Source organism: Poecilia mexicana, unplaced genomic scaffold, assembly GCF_051168715.1.
Source record: "Poecilia mexicana isolate PSO_F unplaced genomic scaffold, ASM5116871v1 scaffold_2, whole genome shotgun sequence".
In the NCBI taxonomy this organism is placed as follows: domain Eukaryota; kingdom Metazoa; phylum Chordata; class Actinopteri; order Cyprinodontiformes; family Poeciliidae; genus Poecilia; species Poecilia mexicana.
Window position 1 is genome coordinate 32640969 of NW_028263371.1, and position 22061 is coordinate 32663029.

The 22061-nt window shown below is 40.5% G+C and overlaps 2 protein-coding genes across 4 annotated transcripts; both read right to left on the reverse strand.

The window, feature by feature from the left end:
- Positions 1 to 1000: 1000 nt before the first annotated feature.
- On the reverse strand, positions 1001 to 4708 carry LOC106923423 (long-chain specific acyl-CoA dehydrogenase, mitochondrial-like). Its single transcript, XM_088014864.1, has 11 exons — positions 4388 to 4708; positions 3745 to 3924; positions 3535 to 3672; positions 3264 to 3428; positions 3112 to 3178; positions 2886 to 3050; positions 2709 to 2810; positions 2472 to 2585; positions 1519 to 1646; positions 1361 to 1447; positions 1001 to 1248 (listed from the first exon to the last, which is right to left on the reverse strand). Exons 1-11 carry the CDS (start codon positions 4477 to 4479, stop codon positions 1155 to 1157), a joined length of 1332 nt encoding a protein of 443 aa, XP_087870990.1. The 5' UTR covers positions 4480 to 4708; the 3' UTR covers positions 1001 to 1154.
- Positions 4709 to 5320: 612 nt separating this feature from the next.
- Positions 5321 to 21557, reverse strand: LOC106923416 (uncharacterized). Of its 3 annotated transcripts, XM_088014849.1 has the most exons (13): positions 21303 to 21557; positions 20869 to 21021; positions 20646 to 20747; positions 19382 to 19428; positions 10561 to 11162; positions 10347 to 10439; positions 9835 to 9890; positions 9426 to 9640; positions 9065 to 9339; positions 8735 to 8857; positions 8360 to 8501; positions 8126 to 8172; positions 5321 to 5948 (listed from the first exon to the last, which is right to left on the reverse strand). In XM_088014849.1, the coding sequence occupies exons 2-13, from the start codon at positions 20940 to 20942 to the stop codon at positions 5706 to 5708; spliced, it is 2019 nt and encodes a 672-aa protein (XP_087870975.1). In that variant the 5' UTR covers positions 20943 to 21021; positions 21303 to 21557; the 3' UTR covers positions 5321 to 5705. The 3 variants fall into 3 exon arrangements, with proteins under 3 accessions (XP_087870975.1, XP_014851911.2, XP_087870978.1); XM_014996425.2 differs by having other exon boundaries at positions 20869 to 21557; XM_088014852.1 differs by lacking the exons at positions 19382 to 19428; positions 20646 to 20747; positions 20869 to 21021; positions 21303 to 21557 and having other exon boundaries at positions 10561 to 14306.
- Between the last annotated feature and the right edge of the window lie 504 nt (positions 21558 to 22061).

Genomic DNA, 22061 nt, shown 5'->3' on the forward strand with positions numbered 1-22061 from the left:
GGATATTGTCTTCCAACGCCTTTTCACGGTCTGAAAACTCAGAGCAAACTTCCCCATCCGGGGAGTTTTGCCTGGCCAGTGTGTTTTTGAAGTTTGAAGTTTGCTTCCTACTCTTGGAAGGATTGAAAAGATATTCATCAAAAACATCATATTCTGAGTCAGGGCACTCGTCTTGAGAGATCCGTTTCTTCTCCGAGTACACTTCCCCAGCCGGGGAAGGAAGGAAAAGGTGCGAATCAAACTCATCATACTCGATCACGTCCTTGTGACTATTAATATCGAAAGTAATTCCAGGGAGTACTTTGTTTAACACTTTCCTCACTCCTGTGGTTATCAGGTAGCCTGTGGCAAACGTCAGAGGAAAAAACATTGTGGCTGCAATTTCTGCCATTCTTAAAGTTCTTGAAAAGTGGTAATTTAGTGGTAATTGTCCAAGAGCTACTTGTATATAACCTCCTGTTTTGAGATGCAAGCATTTAGAACTTCACATGTTCTTTGATCTATGACATAGATCTATGTCATAGATGAGGTCATAGCTACAATGAGTCTCTGTAGTTCTGGGGCAATGTCTTGCTTCTGATCGTTGCTAGGGAAATGGTCAGATCAGTTCTGCATGACTCCTGGACGCCTCCCTGGCGAGGTGTTCCAGGCACGTCCCACCGAGAGGAGGCCCCGAGGAAGACCCAGGACACGCTGGAGGGACTATGTCTCTCGGCTGGCCTGGGAACGCCTTGGGGTTTCCCTGGAGGAGCTGGAAGAAGTGGCTGGGGAAAGGGAAGTCTGGGCGTCCCTTCTGTGAAGCTGCTGCTCCCGCAACCCGACCCCGGATAAGCGGAAGAAAATGGATGGATGGATGGACAATGCAACCTTTTAGTGTACTGTAATCTATAAATAAAAACACCGCAAATTTGCTTGTAGTGGAGATGCAAGCAAACACTTGCAGTGGAGATTGGGACAAACCTGAGACACAAAGCAAATAACAGATCAGTTAACAGAAATCTCACCTTTTAGCTTATTTATCTAAAACTATCAGACTTTTATTACAAATTATTTAAATTACGTCACCCAGATATGAAATAGTCTAACTATGGTACCATTATTTCAACTATATCCCTAATTTTCTTGGTGCTGAAGGATCAAACGTTCCTTCTGTCTCATTTCTGGCTCATGATGCCACGTGCGATCAGCTCCTTCATGATCTCATTGGTTCCTCCATAGATGGGCTGAACCCTGGAGTCCACAAACGCCCTGAAACAGACATACACACACACACACACACACACACACACACACACACACAAAGAGTCAGGCTGAAGCAGACATCACTCAGCCCCCCACCACTCCAAACTGCTCCACTTACTTAGCGATGGGGTACTCCCACATGTAGCCCCAGCCTCCATGGAGCTGCAGGCACTGGGTGGCCACCTTATTCTGGAGCTCCGACGCCCTGCAGGTGACAAGCAGACGGTCAACTGCAGGTCAGCGGCTGCTAGCCAGCTGATTGCACAGGTTTCTCACCAGAACTTGGCCATGGAGGCGGTGGTGGGGTCCAGGCGGCGCTCCGAGAGGAGCTGCAAGCAGTTATCTACAAAAACCCGACCAACGCAGATCTCGGACTTCAGCTCTGCCAACTTGTGCTGCACCGTCTGAACATGATAGAGGACTTGTTTTTAGAAAGAACTAAAGAATTTGGAACAAATAAAGCACTTTTGGAAGAAGGTAGACAACATCAGCATGGCAAGCCAAACTACCTACCATGACAAACATACAAACCTATTACATAAATTGTTAAAAAGCCCATTTATATATGTAATTTTTTGTTGTTGTTTTAAAGCTTTCAATTCTGTTAATTGTGATGACATTCTGATTACGGTTAACGAAAACATGACATTTAAAATCAGAATATTATACCAAAAAAAAAAAGAAGAACATTTTATTATACAGCAATGCAGTTGGTTGTTATCTTGAAAAGTTTCTTTCAATCTGACAAACAGTCTTCATCGGAAAGCATATTCTAATTTATTGATTAGGATTGTAAGCATAGAGTTTGATCCACTTTAATTGGAGCCATGTGCTTTAGATGAATCAGTTTATTCTCACTGTTAAGTACGGTGGAGGATCTGAAATGCTGTGGGCCTAGTTCTCTTTCAAAGTTCTAGAGAACTGTGCTAGACATCATGTAATTGTGACTGAATATACTTGAATTATGGCAATTTATTTAAAGGATTTTAGGAATGTTCACCAGGAGAGCCAATAATTATCTTACATGTCCACTGTTTCAGGGTTTAACTGGAGGGGGAAACGATATCCTATACTTGAGATAGTAATCTAAGAGTCTATTATAGTCCTGCTCAGAAATTGTCTTGCAAAAAAAAAAAAAAAAAATCCCAGACAAGCCCCCAAAATATTGATCTTCTCTCTGATTGCTAAGCCCTCACCCTGCTGGAGTGTGTACTGGGAACTGAACAGACCTGGAAGTGGGCGATGGTCTTCCCAAAGGCTTTCCTCTGCAGAACGTAGTTCCTGGTCTCCTCGAACATAAACTCACAGCTGGATATGGCCATGTCAGCGATAAACAGACGTTCCTGGCAGCAAAATCCATCACTGAGGGTTAGGATTCAGGAGGACGTGTGTGTGTGTGTGTGTGTGTGTGTGTGTGGGGGTGTGTGTGTGTGTGTGTGTGTGTGTGTGTGTGTGTGTGTTCAGACCTGTGGCAGCTCATTCATCAGGTAGTAGAAACCCTTGTTGAGTTCTCCCAGCAGAGCACTGGCTGGGAGACGCACGTCCTCAAAGAACAGCTCCGCTGTGTCCTTTCAAACAGATTCAGACCAATTCAGCGTCCTGAGGTTGAGACGTTCTCCAACATGAAGTAAAAACTGCGCTACCTGTGCTTTCAGGCCGATCTTCTCCAGCTTCCGGCCTTTCTGGAAGCCCTTCATGCCGTTCTCCACCAGGAACAGACTGATGCCATGGGCCGCCGTTTTCGCCTCACGGTTGGTCACCGTGACGACCACCACCACATCCGCCATCCAACCGTTGGAGATAAACACCTGAGAGGAAAGTAGCGGTTGAAGCCGATGGCGCCTTCCAGAGGAACAGCAGCGGCTTTACCTTGTTCCCGTTGAGGATCCAGTCACTGCCGTCCTTCTTGGCATATGTCCGCACTCCCTGGAGGTCGCTGCCATGGGGAAACCGACCAGTTAATACCGTGTCTCACTGGTCAATCTGTGATATAATAAAGGAAGTGGGACTGGCGTCCTCACCTGCCTGCACCCGGCTCCGTCATGGCGATGGCGCCGATGTGTTTCCCAGCAGTCATGGAGGGAATGAAGCGTTCGATCTGTTCCTTGCTGCCGTAGTTTACGATGTACGGCATGACGATGTCTGAGTGTAGAGCGAAACCCGGCCCGGTGCAGTTACTGTACATTCTGAGGAAAGATGGTCAGCAGAAAAAAATTCATCTTTATTCAGCAAAATTACAGCATTTTCAAAACTCCAACTGCAATACATTCAGAGTAGGAAGTATGGACTCACTGCTCCTCCCAGGTGATAGCAGCAGAAAACGTGTCCCCTCCGATGCCACCGTGCTCCTCCGGGATCATCACTCCCAGGAGGCCTTGCTCTCCAGCCTTCTCCCACAACTCCCGGCTCACCTGACCTGCCTTTTCCCATCTGGGAGCACAAACAGGAAGTCAACGGGAGGAAAACATCTCGTGCTGATGTTGGGTTCCTGCAGCCACCTACTCCTTGTGGTGTGGCACCACTTCCTCTTGGAAGAAGCGGCGGACGCTTTGCCTGAAGATGTCGTGGTCCTCGTTGAAGATGCGCCGTGTCCCGATGTCCATCAGGGTTTTGGCGGTGGACGTCTCAGGTCGGATGGATGCAACCGTTGACCCCTGCTGCTGGGCCTGAGAGTACTGCTTCCTGTTCAAAGACACAGAACGGAGCCCGTTGAAAGAAAAATTTCCCCACAGCATGATGTTGCCACTACTACTTTTGGTTAAGGTTCAAAAAGTTTCATTTTGAAGCAGAAAAATTCTCCATATTTTCCTTCCACCTTTTTGTGTTGAACTTTTTAATAAAATACACTGAATTTTGCATTTGTATCGTTATAAAGTTTTAAGGCACTGATAACACCTACTGACGTCACAACTAACTATGAACGAAGTGTGTCAAAGGTTTTTGTGACCCATTTACGGCCCAACTCTGAATTAAATAGAATATTTTACACTTTTGTCACAGTGTGACGTCAAGTGTGACTGCAAACTGCAGTAAAATACAAGATATATTTTTGCGTGAAAAATAGATTTTTTTTTCCCTCCACAACATATCTACTTTGCTCCGGGTCTGTCTGGCAATGACTGAGAAAAGAAGTGACGCGTTTCACCTGGCAGCAGCTGCAGACAACACCTGTCCTCCTCGTCCAGAGACATTTCTGACTCCAGAAAAGCCCGACTGAACAACCTTCCTTAGAAACATCTTCAAGCAACACAAACACGGAGAAGCGAGAAGAGCAGAGATTTTTTTTTTCTAGCTCCTGTGAAGACAGATCACTCGGTCGCTTTAGGACTCCAGTCCTGGACGGCCACTGTCCTGCAACTTTTAGATGTGTCTCTGCTGCACCACACCTGAATATAATAATTAGGTCATTAGCAAGGATCTGGAGCCATTTCATTCCAGCGTTTTGTACCTGTGGCACATCTAAAAACTGCAGCACAGTGGCCCTTGAGGACTGGAGTTTGACACCCCTGGTTTATGCAATAAGTGCGACAGAGTTTTTTTTTTATTTTTATTAATGTTTTACTTAAGTTAACACACATACTTAGAGCTCGTTAAGAAAGTAAGTTAACGAACATTTAATGTCTTTTAGCATCTGTCCACAAAACAAGAGCAGAGTGAGACCTCTTGTCCTTCTGTATTCCTTATGATCCTACTTTTAGTAAAAAAACAAAAACCCAAAAAAACAGTTCTTACGCCGTGCCGTGCTGCAATCTAGTGGTAAAACCTAAACATCCCTATTTTGGATCTGACTTTCAAGTTATTAAAATATAAATATAAAAAAAATAAATATACATGTGTACATAGATTGATGTTATATGTGATGGCGTTTAAAGTGACTTTGAAAATAAATAGTTTTGTTTTTTCTGTTTACTTTATACACTGTATTTTTTTTCTTTTTATTACCACAAGGGGGCAGCTGTTTTCAACTTTAATAGGGATGAATTGGATAAAAAGAGGTGCTCCTGGTATTTAAAAAATAGCTGAAAGTGGAATCTAAAATGATTCTGAGAACCAAAAAAATATGTTCTACTGCATGACAATAAGTACACAAAAATATTTATTGATATAAAAACAAAATTAAATCAAATTTGTGTGAAATCATTTTCTGGAGGAGAAGATGAACCTTTGCCATTGGTTCAAGAAAAACATGGAAATTCCTGAGTTCCAAAAGTCAAAAAATTGCAAGAGAAAACTGAGAAATTTTGAGATTAACCTCAGGAAATTTCTAGCAAAAAACATGGAAATTTCTGACTTTCAAGTGTCGAATATTTTCACATTTTTTTCAAGAAAATTTCGAAGATTAATCTCAACATTTCAAAGACATTTAAAATGTAAACTCACATCCTGCAGACAGAAACCATCAAATTGGCTGAAACAAATATAATCATGAACATGACTGTGTGGTAAACGAGTAACTGGAGTTTTCACAATCGCTCCACCAGATCGTTCCTGCCGATGCTCTGTAACGTCCTCTTCACAGCTTGAAGAACTTCTTCAAGGCTGTACTGATGCAGCAGCTGGTCCACCACCTCCTCTCTCGCTGCAGACTCTCTCACTCTGAAGCCACTGCTGTGCGGTCCGTTCTTCAGGAACCACTTAAACCTGCTGAACTCTTCCACATTCAGCTCATCCAGGATGTTCAGCAGGTCAATATGGAGGTTAGGACCCTGGGATTAAAACAGTAAGTTTCCATCAACAGAAAGGGACAAGTCGATTGGTTTATTTATCCACCTGTCATTTAGAAAGCTTAAGTGAAAGGGCGGTTACTGAAATCTTATATTTCAATATTTTGCATGAATAATCAATCAATCAATCAATCAATCAATCAATCAATCAATCAATCAATCAATCCTCTTTACTTAGACACAATTATGGTCCATAAACAGACAAAACAAGAACAATAAAAAGAAGAAAAATAAAAAATTTAAATATAATGAAATAATCAATCACTGACATATAAACTAATCTGCCACTGACCCCCACTGAGCTTTGAACAGGATTGGTCAATGTCTGAATGATGCTGTTTGCAGAGTCTGTTAATCTACACATCTGTGCATAATGTTTCGAAGCACAGCAGCACAGGTTGGTACATTGGCATTCACAAACATCTGACTGGCACTACTCCATCGGGGCACCCTAAGCAGCGCCCTCATGCCATCATTATAAGCGACCTGAAGTTTATTCATACTGCTTTTCCTGTATCGCCACCACAGGTGGGCTGTATACATTAGAGTACAATATGCTTTAAAAAGTGCAATTTTGACAGATGCCGAGAACTTCCAAAGGAGAATATTAGCTTGTACATATTGAGTACAACGCTGCCTGCAAATGTCTCTATCATCAGACAGATCAGCGGTCATGTAATGTCCAAAATATTTGACCTCCTCACTGGAGGATGCTGCCTTCAGTGAAGTCAGGAGGCAGCATCCTCCTGAAGTCAGGAAAAGATCATTTAGTGTCTTATTTGCTCTTAACAATCATGACGTTGCACTTTTTTGCATTATGTTTAATATCATGCTGTAACCTATACTGAGAGCAAATCCTTAACAGTTGCTGCAGACCAGAACTATATGGACAGAATACCACAAGATCGTCAGCGTACATCAGGTGGTTGATGGTTCCATTACCAAGCCGACAGCCAGTCCTACATTGATTCAGCAGCTTAGATAAATCATCCATATACAGGTTAAAAAGGCCAGGAGATAAAATGCTGCCTTGTCGCACACCATTACCCACATAAAAAGAAGATGATACAGAGTTTCCCCATTTTACAGACATATTCTGGTGAGCATACCAATACACTAATATTCTTAATAAATATTTCGGAACTCCTCTCTCATGCAATTTATGAAACAATTTTTCATGATTAACATGATCAAATGCTTTTGATGCATCTATATAACACATAAAAATTGTGGTAATATGTCTCTTGTATAAATCTAAAATTACCTTGAGAGCAAAAATGCACATATCGCTGCCAAGTTTTGGTTTAAAACCAAACTGATTATCAGATGTGGCTCTAAACGTCTCAATTCTGCTTAACAGAGCCTTCTCCAAAGCTTTCAATAAGGTACTGGCCAGAGCTGTGGGCTGATAGTTGTCTTTGCTATTTATTTTACCAGCCTTATCTTTTACAACAGGCACTAAAATCACAGAGAACATAGAGTTTGGTAAAATGCCATGAATTAAAAACCCGGTGAAACAAATAGCCAACAAAGGAAAAATTTTCCTACTTGCAAATTTTAAGTGCTCAGTAGATATCTTGTCCACACCATATGCCTCATTATTTTTCAACTTCTTAACAATGTCACTAACTTCTTGTGAAGAAATAACATCTTCATGCATATCTATGTTGTCCATCACAAAGGGATTACTCTTCCTACAGTTAAAAAGTTCATAATAGTGTTTCTTTCATAAATTAATAATTTTGTCTGGTCCAGTTACACCATCAATAATTGTTGGCAAGGATGCCTTTAGATTAACTTTATTTCTTTCCAAAATTCAGAAGGACTGTTGAGTTGTAATTTTCTTGCTAGTGACTCTGATTTAAGTCCATTTTCATTCCTCTTAATAAACCGTAAGGCATATTTAAAGTTAGCATTTGATCTCTTCTTGTAGTCAAATACAGAACCATGTTTAGACAGAATAAGAACATCTATCTTCAGATTTGTCATTTTGGTTGATTACTTCCATCCTTTGAGGAAAGAGCAGGTTGTTTGTTTAAAAATCTGAATTATTCAGCCTCCTAAAAAATGCCCAACCACTTTATTGTTTCCTTATGAAATCTTGGTTTTATGCTCTTCTTGTTAGTAAATCTGAACTAATTATGAACTGAGACCCTCACCTCTGACTGGACTGTGACACTTGATGGGACGTCATCTTGTGAATGATCTGGACAGAAAGAGCAGGACAGAAACATTGGTCTAATAATCTGCTAAAACAACTCAAAGGCATAGAGATCATGAAATGCAGTATAGTTCAAAAATAATGATGAGCTTTCAGTTCCTGGACTCGGTCTGATCCTTCCGTCTTCTCATCGCTACAGGCTGGAGAGATGTTAGCTAGGTGAAGACTTTACCTGTTAGATCGACGTCGTACTCCCAGACCACCATGTCTGCTTCATCTTTGATTATTATCACCACTCCCTCTGTGTCGATGGGAAGACGGATCTCAAATGTTGGGTGGTATTGATTTCCAAAGTTTAGGTCGAACTCTGCGCTCTAAAAACAGAAAACAGTCTGAACATGTTTCCGTTTCATGTTTCTACCAGAACGTGTTGTTCCACCTCCATCAGTCTAGAATAGATCATCATAAGATCTTTACATTTTTTATTCAACATACTTTAGTTTGTCCCCAACAAAAATACAATAAAAAATTAAGCATTTAATGAAATAAGTCCATATATGTGTGGCTTCTGTTAAGAGACTGAAGCATTTCTACTACCAAGTTTCACCTTAGGTTGTATTTTATAGTGCTGTGAAGCTCTTGGACATGTGAGGATGTATCTCTGGTCTTTGATGAGTTTGCAGTTGGAAGTGGAGCGGACAAACGTACAGTCCCTCTGGCCTTTGCTGACCTGGAAAGAAAAAAGCTCTTAATAAAAATTAATAATCAGGAAGCCTTCAAATTTTATTTCAGATGTAAATAATTTTCTGGATGCAGATTGAAAGTTTTCTTTTTATATATAGATCTGGATATTTATTCAACAATGCTGCTTGCAGTGGGTAGATTTTGACTTTGTTTTCTAAAGGGTCCAACTTGCGGTGATGTTTTTTATCCATACCTCGTACATTGGGATGTTCCTGGGCAGCAGAAACACGTAGAGCTTCTGGTTCTGAGCTCTGGAGTTCAGAGGTCCGAGGTACAGCAGGACTTGGCTTGATACCAGATCCTTTCTCTCTATGAACCTCTTAAAGAAGTCCCAGACCAGAGCGAACGCAGAAAGGTCAGAGACCCTCACGACAACATGAGTCTCGGTGATCTTCAGCGGCTCCAGGAAGTTCAGCCCATCATCAGAGGAAACATGAACCACAGACAGCAGGCCTTCACTGGGCAACACTGAGGACAAACACACCAACACACTGATTTCACAGGTAGAATCAAAAGAACTCTGAATCAGACAAGTTCAGTTTCCAGTAACTTACTGTTTGTAGTTTGGCAGTGTGGGAGGTGGAGCCCACACACTGCTTCAGGAGAACAGCTGATGCTGTACAGGGGCCCAGCAGGGGTCTTCCCAGCTGGCTGAAGGATGCTCTCGTCCCATTGGATTATCCTGTAGCACAGTTTGGCCGGCTGGGTCACAACAAACACCAGACCGGTCAAAGTGCACTCGAACACACCCGGACCTGGACATTGGAACCTGTAACATGTAACAGACAAAGTGACTCCATGACCACAACAACGAACCAAAGCTGGGTTTGACCCAATAATCACCAATAATTGGTGATTATTATATATAATCACCAATCAATAATTGGTGATTATATATAATCTATGTTAATATCAAATATATTCAGAATTGTTTTGAGTGAAAATATCAACATTGTTGTTTACCTGTATGAAACCTGCAAATTGTGAGTTTCCACTTCGGGTCTGAAGCTTGATGGAGCCTGAAATTTACAAACATCAACTATGTTCTATTGAAATATAAAGTTATGAAACACAAAAACTGAGCCCAATGTTTGTCCTGTGTCTGTGTGTGTGTTGTCCAGTGTTTGGTGTGGTCAGAGGGCAGCGCTGACTACAATCCAGTAGCTCACCACTGTGGCTGACTCAATGAAGTGAGAAGCTTTGGAATCCTCTGGACTGGAACAATATACAAGTACAGTACATTTACCATTAGATGTTTATCTTCGCTTTCACATCTTTGGAACTGAAGTAGTACTGTGGGTCCAATGGTTTACAACCTTTTGAGTCATTTTAATACCCCTTTTTTACTTTGAAATTTCCAATCCATTGGTGCCACTGAAATTGATTTGAATTCTTTGAAATGTGGAATTATCCCCGTCTCAGACTGATAGTTGTTTTTTGTTTTTTGCTAGATACTTTTAAGTGGCGACACCCACCTCGACCAACTCTGAGTCATCATGAAAAAGTACAGAATGGGATGATGTGCATGGAGATCCTCTCTGCATATCCAAAAGTTTGGGCTTTAAATCCTGAGACAATCAAATTTTAGAGCTTAGTAATAAATAGTTCAAAAGTATGACATAAGAAATCATGTAAACTAATTTTGTCACTACAATGTGTTTTCCAACAGGAGGAAATGGTGTACTCAACTTGACAGAAAGACACTGAGGACCCAGGAAACCAGAACCCAAACCCGGGATAGATGGGTTCAGAGAATGTGGTTCTGAAGGTGTGGAGGTGGATCAGTGAGCCAGAGGAGACTCTGTAGAAGGACAGGATGCCAGCAGGACAGTCCACATACACTGCTACTCTGTTAGAGGCGAAGCCAGAGTCAGAGGAGTCAGAGTCTGAATTAGAGGGGCTGGAGTCAATGGGAAAGGAGGCGGGGTCAACATGAGAGGAGGCGGCGAGTTTTCCTCTGTTATTGTGCCAGACAGAGTAACCATCACCAAGATCGCAGCATTTCAGACTCCAGGACTGGTCATTCCAGCCAAACACACAGTCTCTGTATCCCCTCCTGCTGATCCCTCTGTAGCTCACTGAAACGTAAACCACTCCGCTCCACTCCACCTCCCAGTAGCAGCGACCAGTCAGACCTTCACTGCACAGCAGCTGAGGCCACCGGCCGTCAAACCTGTCTGGTTGATCCGGGTATGACTGAGCCGTGCTCACACGGGTCACCTTTCTGCTGTTATCAGACAGCTTCAGGTTTCTGTGAACTGTGTTTGAGTCAAAGGTGAGACTGCATAAATCTGAAGGAAAGAACAAACACAATTCAGCTCCATGCATAAAGACACTCAAAGAGTGAAAGATATTAAAGGGCATAGTCTCACAGATTTAGAAAATATTAGAAACTTTTTGAACTAAAGAACAGAGTCCAAAACAATGTAAGACTTAATTAATTATGAAATGGACATGCACATATATCAGAGATACTCAAATACAAATAATTTTACCACAAGCCAAAGGTTTATTTCTTAGTTCGTCAAACCAGCTGCAGATAAATGTAATTTCTATTTTGAAATCCATTCTAATACCGTGCCACAAAATGCAGATAAGATTGCCCCCTGAAACTTCAGAAATAATGAATTGAACTTGACTGCAGATGGATGGATGGATGGACTGGTCTGATCTGGGGGATGGGGGGAAGGCTCCGAGGTGGACAGGAAGATGGTAATCTTGAACGCTACACTATCTTGAGCTGGAGATTTCAAGGAGCTGCTCTTCATTCAACCTGTTGATGGTGGATCCAGCATTTGACAAGTAGGAGTAGTACAGTTTATTTATACGACAACAGCTCACAACATGTTGTTGGTAATTTACAAAAAATAAATAAATAAATGGTGAGTCCAATTATTTCCATTCCAGCTGATCCTATTGTCCAACTGGAGTCAAGTTCAGATAATTATTTCTGAAGTTTCTAAGGAAATCCAGCAGATTGCAGCATTCACTCGTCCTGGCCAGCAGGGGACGACAATCTTATCTGCATTTTTTGGAGAGGTAGTAGTCCAGCCTTTACCAGGGGTCCCAGCATAGACATTTAAATATTTATATTATATTATGTTAATATATTCAACTAGACATTTAACCGCTGATTGTTAGCGTAGCAGCTAACATTTTCATACTGTGTTTTATATTGAGAGAGAACTGATGAAAAATCGCTGTTAGAGGGGAAGTTCATTAAAGACCAGGGGATTTTGTGAGGAAAGATCAGTCAGGATCAGAACTCTAGCTGCTGTTCTTCAGTCTCTGTTTCACAGCTCAGCTTCACCGTGTCGGTATTTAGTTCTAAAGATGCTACGAGTCAGAGCCCCAACATGCTGAAAATGTCTTTTTTCTGAATGTGAAAGAAACATATATGTATTTTCTATTACACTTTTGGATAATTTATCTTTTATCCTTGGCTTCAGCCTGTGAACTAGGACATCTCAGAAGTCATTGGAGTTCTCCCAATGTGACCAGCAGACTGAAGCCCTGCCTGTGGCCAGTGTTCCTAGTATAATAAATAAATGTTTTTTTTCCTTTCACTTTTTGTGAATTTTAAATATCTCAATCTGAAGATGAAACCAGGTGGCTGAGCCTCCTAGAAATATGCAGCCCTTCCAAGGCCACACGGGGAAAGCCAATTCAGATACAGAATGTCTTAGGTTGGGAAGATTATAAATTTCAATCTTCTCTAAAGTCTCTCCGATACATTTCAGTTCCCAATTATCCAAAGTGGTTTGGTCGTTCCACTGAACCGAAACTAGTAACTTCTCCAAGATCAATTCCATTCCTTTAGTGAGTTTTAGAGTCCTCGTCTCTGTCCACACCAACAACTGAGTGTTCGCTAGTTCGGCCAAGTCCATCACAAATTTGTCGATAATCCAGGAATCCACAATCTTCAAACAGCAGAAATCCTGTTATCATGAATAAATCCAAGGTGAATCCCGCCGGGTGTGTCCCCACAGGACAAGGGGACATGTAGTCATCATGTAGTCACTGAAATGGCTGACACCATGTGCTAAATCTTTGGAAACCTTTCCGCTTCTCAGGTGTTTTGCTGGCCTGAATCCTCTTTGTTTGTTACGGTGTGTGACCTCACCAAAGCGTTTCACTGCAAAACAGATTTCTTTGTTTTCTGATTTGTGAATCTGTTATGTTTTTGCATTGCACCCATTAAAAGTGTATTATGCAGAGGAATGAAAACATGGAGACTTTTCTTTATGACCATTGTTCATTTTCACATGCTGGTATATAAAAGCTAATGTGCATGGACTTGTCAGCAGCAGTCAGTGGAAGACAAGAACGACTGTGGCAGTTACTATGCTGCCTAGAAAAATAATAGGTTTTCAAAAAAAGATAGAGAGAAAAAGGCAAGAGTGTCAATTTATAACCCAGTTTTTCTCCAATAGAGGTGAGTAGACTGTGTGAGATTATCAACCATTTAGCATAATTAGCTTAGCAACAGACTACTGTTTGCCTCCTTTTCACTAGCATCTAATGAATTAAGGAAAAAAACATTACCAACATATTCATATATTTAACTTGTCCCTTGTACCTTTTACCACACTTAACAACAGATGAGTCAGTCAGCAGTAGCTCTAACTAACATCCCTCCTGACCCGTCCTCTTCTGAGTGAAATTAAAGCTGCAGTATGTAATTTTATAAAAAAAATTTCACGTATTTGTTAAAACTGTCATTATGTTGTGACAGCATGATATGAGCGATAATCTGTGAAAAATCTATTTCCTCTGCCTTCTCCTAGTGCTAGAAATAACCAATCAGAGGCAGGAGAGTTTAGTGCTGTTAATCACAATCTCATATGGTGCTGCTAATACTCCCTCCTCTTGCTCTGTGCTATGCTGCAGCTAGCGCAGCCTGTTGTGAATCCTCAGTCCAGTTGGCATGGCTATCAATGACAGCAGACAAACAACTTTCCTGTAATGATAAGTTGTTTCACCGCCATTAGCACATTTAGCAGTAAGTGAATGAGGATGATTGACAGCACCAAGATCCTCTTACTGGTTCTGACTGGTTGTTTTTGGCCAGAATGTTGCATTACTTTATCCACTAAAAGTAGTTCAGGGAGCAGATGGAGGAGATTGTTTTCACAGATGATCTGTCTCATAAAACAAACTTGCATGACATGGTGTCAGCTTTAACAAATATGGAGAAAACATATTTTTTATTAATGTACTGCACCTTGAATAGAATGCCACTACATAGCTTTTTTCGAGAAGTCTGGTTTGCTTTATGTATATTTTGCACGTTGTTTTTGACTGTTGCTCATGGGGAGAGATATTTCAGTAATCTAAAACTAATAGAAAAAATGTAAGCAACATACTTACATGCTGTATGCAGACTGTTGGATGTAAAATTCATGAGCAATAAATATTGTGCTGCTATCAGTACCAAACCAAAGACAGTAAGTTGCAAGCCTTTAAAATTGTGATGCTTTTTATGGGTCAAATAGACTTAAAAAAATTATAATAGCAGCTGCGCAGGGGAGTGGAGGGAGGGGGGCTAATATAATTTTTTGTCAGGGGGCCCAAGATTCCTGGCGGTGCCCCTGAATCCAGATATTATATATGATAAATAGGCTTAATACAGAGTTCAATTAAATTCGATTTTAAAAGTTTTAAATTACCCAGGAAAATATGTAGCTCTAGATGCTTCGACTGAAGACCTGGGATTCATTATTAATTTCTGTAGAAGAATAATTAATCTATTTTTCCTAATGTGAAGTGTGTATCTGGATACACACTTCACATTAATTGTGCTTGTAGCCTGACAACTATTATAATCCTGTAATTCATTCATCAAAATGCTTATTTAAAATTAGAGGACAAAATAACTTGGTATTTTACCAAACATGATAAAATATGTAAAATGCAAAGCTTTAATGAAGTACTTCGGTATTTTCGATATAGCGTACTAAATTTTAAATCTACGCCTGATAAAAGAGAAAGGGATGCCGTGGTTTGCTACACTATCACTAGATAAACAGGTCAGGAAAAAGTTAATTAAGAAAAAAATATGGAGGGAGAGGGAAGTAGTTCAGTTATGCTAGCTTGACTTTGACAACCTAAACATATAGATGTGGTGTGGAATTCTGTTTCAGTTCAGTTAGAAAATAAAAGGCGAGTTAAACACCAACTCTGACAGATCATCAGTCAGCAGGTGTTTAATGAGCTAATAGCAGCGGTAGCTAATCTACCACATTGATCACTTATTAATAATCGCAAAATAAACATTATGGCTTGATGTTTATTTTGTCCATTACAGTGGACTGAATATTCAGTTTTTTTTTGTGGGGATATTATTAGTACTATTATTAAAAAAACAATAGCAATAATAAGAATTTTAAATTATAATAACTTTGTTATTATAATATTATTGCTATTGTTTTTTTAATTATAACTTTGTTATAATTCAATATTATTATTGCTATTGTTTTTTTAATAATAACAGTACTAATAGTATTATTATTATTAATAGTACTAATAGTTTTTATTGTTTTTTAATAATAATAGTACTATTATTATTAAAAACAATAGCAATAATAACAATATTAAATACTATCGTTATCAATAGTAATAATAATAATATAATAAATAATAAAGATTATTTGATAATTTATTATATTGATTAACATACTAATCTATTAATATTCATATTGGTATTGCTATTATTATTACAAAGAACAATAATAATTATTATAAACAAGTTAACATTTTCTTCTATCATCCATCTATTATCTAATGTGAACAAAATCTTTTTGTACTGTGGGAGGAAGCCGGAGCACCCGGAGAGAACCCACTCATGCACATGGAGAACAAGCAAACCCCATGCATAAAGAATCCAGGCTGGGATTCAAACCCAAGACTTTACTGCTGCAAGGCAACAGTGCTATCAACTGTGCAGCCCTGATGTTTTATTTTTGATATATTATTCATGAAATTTATTTTTTATTGACACCTAAGGAGAATTTAGAGACCTAACAGTCATGAATTCAGACTGTGGCCAGGAAGCCGGAGCATCAGAGAACAAAGGAGATGATTGTTGATTTCAGGACGAACAACAGGAGGATTAAATCTAACCCCATTTCCATCATGGGAGAAGAAGTGGAGGTGGTTGAAGAATATAAACACTTCAGTGTTCATCTGGACAACAGACTGGACTGAGACACAACAGTGAAGCGTCAGTGGACAGCTCCGCACCTCTCCTCACCCGAGTGTCCAAGACATACGGCCACAGATCCGATGAAACGATGACAAAGTCGATCATCGAACTGTGGCCTAGGGTGTCCCAGTGCCAAGTGCACATATGGACACCCTTATGCCTGAACATGGTGTCCGTTATGGACAGTCCATGATGAGCACAGAAGTCCAACAACAGAGCACCACTCGAGTTCAGATCGGGGGAGCCGTTCCTCCCACCCACACCCCTCCAGGTCTTACTGTCATTGCCCATGTGAGCATACTGGGTACTGGGTACTGGAGAGGAGCACTCTCCAGTACCCAGTCCCCTCCAAGGACTCCAAGAAGGGTTGGTAATCTGAACTGTTGTTCGGCCCGTCAGCACAAACAGTCAGAACCCATCCCCCCACCCGTAATGGAGGGAGGCTACCCTCTTGTAAACCCCAACGTACAGGCGCCGAGACAGGGGGCAACAAAGTATGCCCACTCTTGCCTGGCGCCTCTCATCATGGGCAACTCCAGAGTGGAAGTATGTCCAGCCCCTGAGTCTTCCCCGGGGAAGACCCAGGACACGCTGGACTATGTCTCTCGTCTGGCCTGTGAACACCTTGGGATTCCCCCAGAGGACATGGTACAAGTTGCTGGGGAGAGGGAAGTCTGGACCTCCCTTCTTAAGCTGCTACCCCTGTCGGTCAAGAAGGTGGACAGCAAGAATTGCAAGTTCGACGTTTGGGTGGATATTTGCCCTTTTCGGCATTACATCTCTTTTCACTTCCGTTTTCTTCCATAACAGACTCACCCAGGGTAAAGTCTTCAGACAGATCCGTCTGAAATGAGTCTTCAGACGCATCTGTCTGAAGACTCATTTCAGATTTATCTGTCTGAAGACTCACACAATACCCTGCTGAATCATAATAATAAACTCCCCAAGATGAGGAAGTTTGCTTTTTTGAAACACTGGAGATATTGTTCCCTACTGCAGTGTTCGATCCAGGGATATTGTCTTCCAACGCCTTTTTACGGTCCGAAAACTCAGAGCAAACTTCCCCATCCGGGGAGTTTTGCCTGGCCAGTGTGTTTTTGAAGTGTGAAGTTTGCTTCCTACTCTTGGAAGGATTGAAAAGATATTCATCAAAAGCATCATATTCTGAGTGAGGGCACTCGTCTTGAGAGATCCGTTTCTTCTTCGAGTACACTTCCCCAGCCGGGGAAGGAAGGAAAAGGTGCGAATCAAACTCATCATAGTCGATCACGTCCTTGTGACTATTAATATCAAAAGTAATTCCAGGCAGTACTTTGTTCAACACTTTCCTCACTCCGGTGGTTATCAGATAGCCGGTGGCAAACGTCAGAGGAAAAAACATTGTGGCTGCAATTTCTGCCATTCTTAAAGTTCTTGAAAAGTGGTACTTTAGTTGTAATTGTCCAAGAGCTACTTACTTGTATATAACCTCCTGTTTTGAGATGCAAGCATTTAGAACTTCACATGTTCTTTGATCTATGACATAGATCTATGTCATAGATGAGGTCATAGCTACAATGAGTCTCTGTAGTTCTGGGGCAATGTCTTGCTTCTGATCGTTGCTAGGGAAATGGTCAGATCAGTTCTGCATGACTTAAACTATTAACCCTTTGCAACTGCGTCACTTAATCATTCGAGGCACCATGACAGACTTCAGAAGGGTATATTTCAGGAGTCTAGGGATTAAAACAGGAATTTTAATGGTTAAATATTAAGTTTAGAATGACAATGGTATATTAATACCATTAATTTAAGTAGGATTTTTCATCATTCTATCAAGTTTAAAATTTTGAATCATACTTGACTTAAAATATCTTAAAAGTAAACTGACATTTTACTTAAAAACATTTGCTGCTGTTGTAAAATGTGACAAGAAATTTTGCTTGATTGGAGAAGTGTTACAAATAAATAATTTTGGTTTAATAATTTTACACGTTGGCATAAAAATAGAAGAAAGAATGATCCCAAAGAAATGGTGCTGCCGCTCCATATTTGATGGGTTGTAAACAACCCACTTGAACACATTTGTTCTCAAAGGGCCATGAAACCAGGTGGCTGAGCCTCCTGGCAAAGTCTGATAGAGGTGTTGTTATCAAGGAATGATGTTCTTGGGAGAGCTCAGCTGGGGTGAGGTGGGAAAGAGCGTTATGTTTACATATCTTCAAGGAGATTGGAAATATGCAGCCCTTCCAAGGCCACACGGGAAAAGCCAATTCAGATACAGAATGTCTTAGGTCGGGAAGATTATAAATTTCAATCTTTCCTTAAGTCTCTTCGATACATCTCAGTTCCCAATTATCCAAATTTGGTCGTTCCACTGAGCCGAAACTAGCAACTACTCCAAGATCGATTCCATCCCGTTAGTGAGTTTTAGAGTCCTCAGCTGGGCTGCGAGTCTCAGCAAGACTCACATCCAACTTGAGTCTCTGTCCACACCAACAGTCTGAGTGTTCGATAGTTCGGCCAAGTCCGTCACAAAGTTGACGATAAACCAGGTATCCGCAAGCTCCAAACAGCAGAAATCCTGTTATCATGAATAAACTCGGGGTGAATCCTGCTGGGTGTGTCCCCGCAGGACAAGAGGGCTCTCCTGTGCCCAGACTTCTCGTTGAGAAAATTTGATCCATTGCATTGAGACCGGTTGACCAGATCCATAATTTGTAGATTTGGAGGATGTGCAAAGAAAGGCTCCAAAAATATAGAAAAAGACAGGACAAAAACAGAGCAAGTAGGGCAGGCAAGCGCATGGAGGGAGCAGAGGAAAAAAAGTGTCCGCCTTCATCAAGAGAAAATATGTAAATATGTTCTTTATTAAAACACTGTAAAAGTGTTTCTGTTCATCAATGTCAATATAAAAGTCAGAATAATTTCTATCAAAAAAACCCATTGTGCTCTTTATTCAGAAATGCCCCAAAACAATTAAATAATCACATCAAAAGTTAGAAACTCTGTCTTTAGTCATTTCTTTGATTACCAAATATATTTGTGTGTGTGAGAAAATGTGTCAATAACAGGTATTAACTTAAAATACTTTGAAGAACGGCACTTTGTGAAGTTTGGTCCTTTCACTTGTATTAGCTTACTGGGAGAGAAGCCATATTCAATATGGCGGACGCTGTGACATATCGCAGCAACGGGCCGACCCGCTCCATGAGCAGTCTACGTATTCATGGGTCCCAGAAGTGTGGAGGGCACTATGCCTTCAGAATTAGATTAGGACTCCTGAATGTGAGATGGTTGAATGTGAGCCATTTTAAAGACACTTACACTTTGTCAGTTTCTCTCTCAACTTATGGTCTCCAGAAAATTCCACCCTGCAAGGAGGAGGACAGTCAGATCATCAACAGAAGCTAAAACAGGAGAAATATGATCTCTCTTTTTAATTTTCATCAGATCTCTTGCTGCATTTTGAGAATGTCCTGGTAGTAAAGAATTACGGTAGAAATCCAAAACCTTTCTGGCACAACTTCACCGATTCGATTGGAGAGGATTAAAAATGTGCTAAGGTGCCGACTCCAGTAATACTTAAAGTCCTAGGAAACAACTTCATTTGTAGACCAATGTGTCTCAGCCTTGGTCTGGGTCATTATAAATCATCAGATACTTTGTGTTTAATGACAACCCCATCATCATCAATCATCACTTTGAGAGGACTCTACTTATTGCTAAATATCAACATTCACTGATAATTTATTTGCATTCAACCATGTTTTTATGATACTCAAATCCTTTTTAACTACATCCAACAAATTTGTCAAATTTTCACCAGAAAATTCTGCATAGAGAAAACTTTGTAGATGTTTGGGTATGTAGAGATAATTGATGTATAAATAAGTTTTAGTCCAATGATTCACCCCTGTGGTACTCCACAGTTTACACGAGTCAGATCTTGGATTATTTATCTCTAAAAACTGTTTTCTAAATAACTAGCCTTTCATGTGCTACTCCTGGTACACCATATTTACATCCCTTAATAATACGTTTTCTTCAATAGTTTCCAAATGGTGTGCCCCATAGACTCAAGATCAGTGTGAAATTGTTCTACTAGTCTGTATAGATGAGGCACACTTATTTTTATTCCATTTTAGGTAATTTTTCAGCTATGTTTTTAGTCAAAATTTTGTATTTTTCTTCAATAGCTTCTAGATCATGTGACCTATTGTCTCAAAATCAGCAATTATATTTAATATTAAAATTGTTTAAAGCGTTTGGTTCGGAAATTTGTTGACGGTCCCCAAGTGAACATCCGGGCGCTTGAGGAGGGAGCGGTAGAGAACGGCTAGTCGAAATTAGCGTTCAGAAATCGGATCAACCTTGAGCTACACGCCGCTTATTCCGCGGAGCGCGAATATCCATTAACCAATTTAAAACTAACTTCACTGCGGTTATGTTTCTTGTCCATTCTGACAGATATTTTTCCAGTAAGGCCATTGAAGTGGAGTAATTTTTTTTTTTTTTTTTTTTACGAACCTCGTACTGACTGCTACATAAAGATAAACATTTTACATCACAACATTTAGAAACAGCTCACCTTTGTTCATAAGTTGGGAGTATCCGTTGAAAATGAATGTGTGGCTTCTCTGACCAGAGACTACTTCTCTGACCACTTGGGATCTCTGCTGTCACTTTACGTCTGTGTGAAGAATGTGCACATCAGTGAAGAGCTTTGATGACACAAAGAAACTTTGAAGCCAACAGGTGTAGAAAGTCCGTTACTATTCTGAAATTCTTGATCTTGGAGATGGTGTTCTCACATTTTTCCAAGTGGAGCGCTCTTGAAATACTTTCTGTGAAATTCGTTCTTCTCTTCCTCCGTCCGGTGATCCATGGCGCTGAATTAACATCAACTCATCAGATCTTCAGTTTGATATGTTGGGACGTTCAGTTCAGCTTTTAGTAAACACTGACTGGTGCAGATCGGGAAAAAACGTGTCATTTAACGTCAATCTGCAGTTAGTCGTGGAGCTCTGGAGTGAATGTCAAGACGAGGCGATCTACAGCGGGTATCTGCTCGGTCTCAGGCCGCCTTCGTGGGGTTAGGCAGCGGGGAGAGTCTGGCTCCTCTCCGCTCCCTCCACGGGCAGCCTGCAAACTTCTGCTGAACAATTCGCTTTACTCTTGACGGGAACTATGTATCTGCAGTTATGCGCTGATTTCAGAATCAAACATTAAGAACTGATTACATTACCTTTATTTGGAGCCAATACCACAAGTTGTGCTTTTTTCCACCTCCAAATGGAAACAACAGGAAACGAAAGTAAATTCAAAGACGAAACGAGGAGAGGAGAGGAATGCCTTCAGGAAGTAAACAAGACTGGTGACATAAAAGACTTCCCGTGGGACAAATTTTTCAGGATTCTCTAATTTTTTTCTAAACCACAGCTAATTTTCCTCACGACTTTGGAGGATGTGTCAGCAGGATCTCGGGTTGTTTTGGGTTCCTTAGTTTCATTCTTTAATTAGAGCAACATAGTCTCTGTTCTGCTGATAAGTGACTAAGAAGTGATCTTAGTTAGTTGATCTCCGTTGTCTGATCTGCTTAAAATCTGCGGACCAGGAGCCTCATGTAAGAGTGCACAGTTTTCACACTAAAACTTGGCGTACGGACAAAGTGCGGCGCACAAAAAAATCTGGATGAATAAAGCCGTGCACATTTCCTTTATAAATCTTAATTTGCGGGAAATAGAGCTCAGCTGCTGATCCGCCCTGTCGCCACCCTTAAATCCATATGTAAATTAGTATAAATACCCGGAAGTATGCCTCCACGTGAAGCAATAACTATGGTAACGGCCTTGTTTGTAGCAGTATAAGTATTTATAATAATAATTATTATTATTATATATTTTATATAAAATATTCTTTAAGGACACATAAGATCACCTCCCAAAATAAAAATAATACATTTTAAAGAAAAAAAAATCAAAATAATAATAATGCTAAAAAACAA

Bases quoted from the DNA above. Each gene is read 5' to 3' on its own strand.
- LOC106923423 (XM_088014864.1), bottom strand. From the start codon at position 4,479: ATGTTTCTAAGGAAGGTTGTTCAGTCGGGCTTTTCTGGAGTCAGAAAT. The intron at 3,429-3,534 runs GTGAGTCCATAC...ATCTTTCCTCAG, and splicing joins GCTATCACCTGGGAGGAGCA to AATGTACAGTAACTGCACCG. The intron at 3,051-3,111 runs GTAAAGCCGCTG...CTTTCCTCTCAG, and splicing joins GGATCCTCAACGGGAACAAG to GTGTTTATCTCCAACGGTTG.
- LOC106923416 (XM_088014849.1), bottom strand. From the start codon at position 20,942: ATGGATCACCGGACGGAGGAAGAGAAGAACGAATTTCACAGAAAGTAT. The intron at 8,502-8,734 runs GTGAAACTTGGT...TTCTGTTTTTAG, and splicing joins ACTATAAAATACAACCTAAG to AGCGCAGAGTTCGACCTAAA. The intron at 8,173-8,359 runs GTAAAGTCTTCA...CTTTCTGTCCAG, and splicing joins GTACGACGTCGATCTAACAG to ATCATTCACAAGATGACGTC.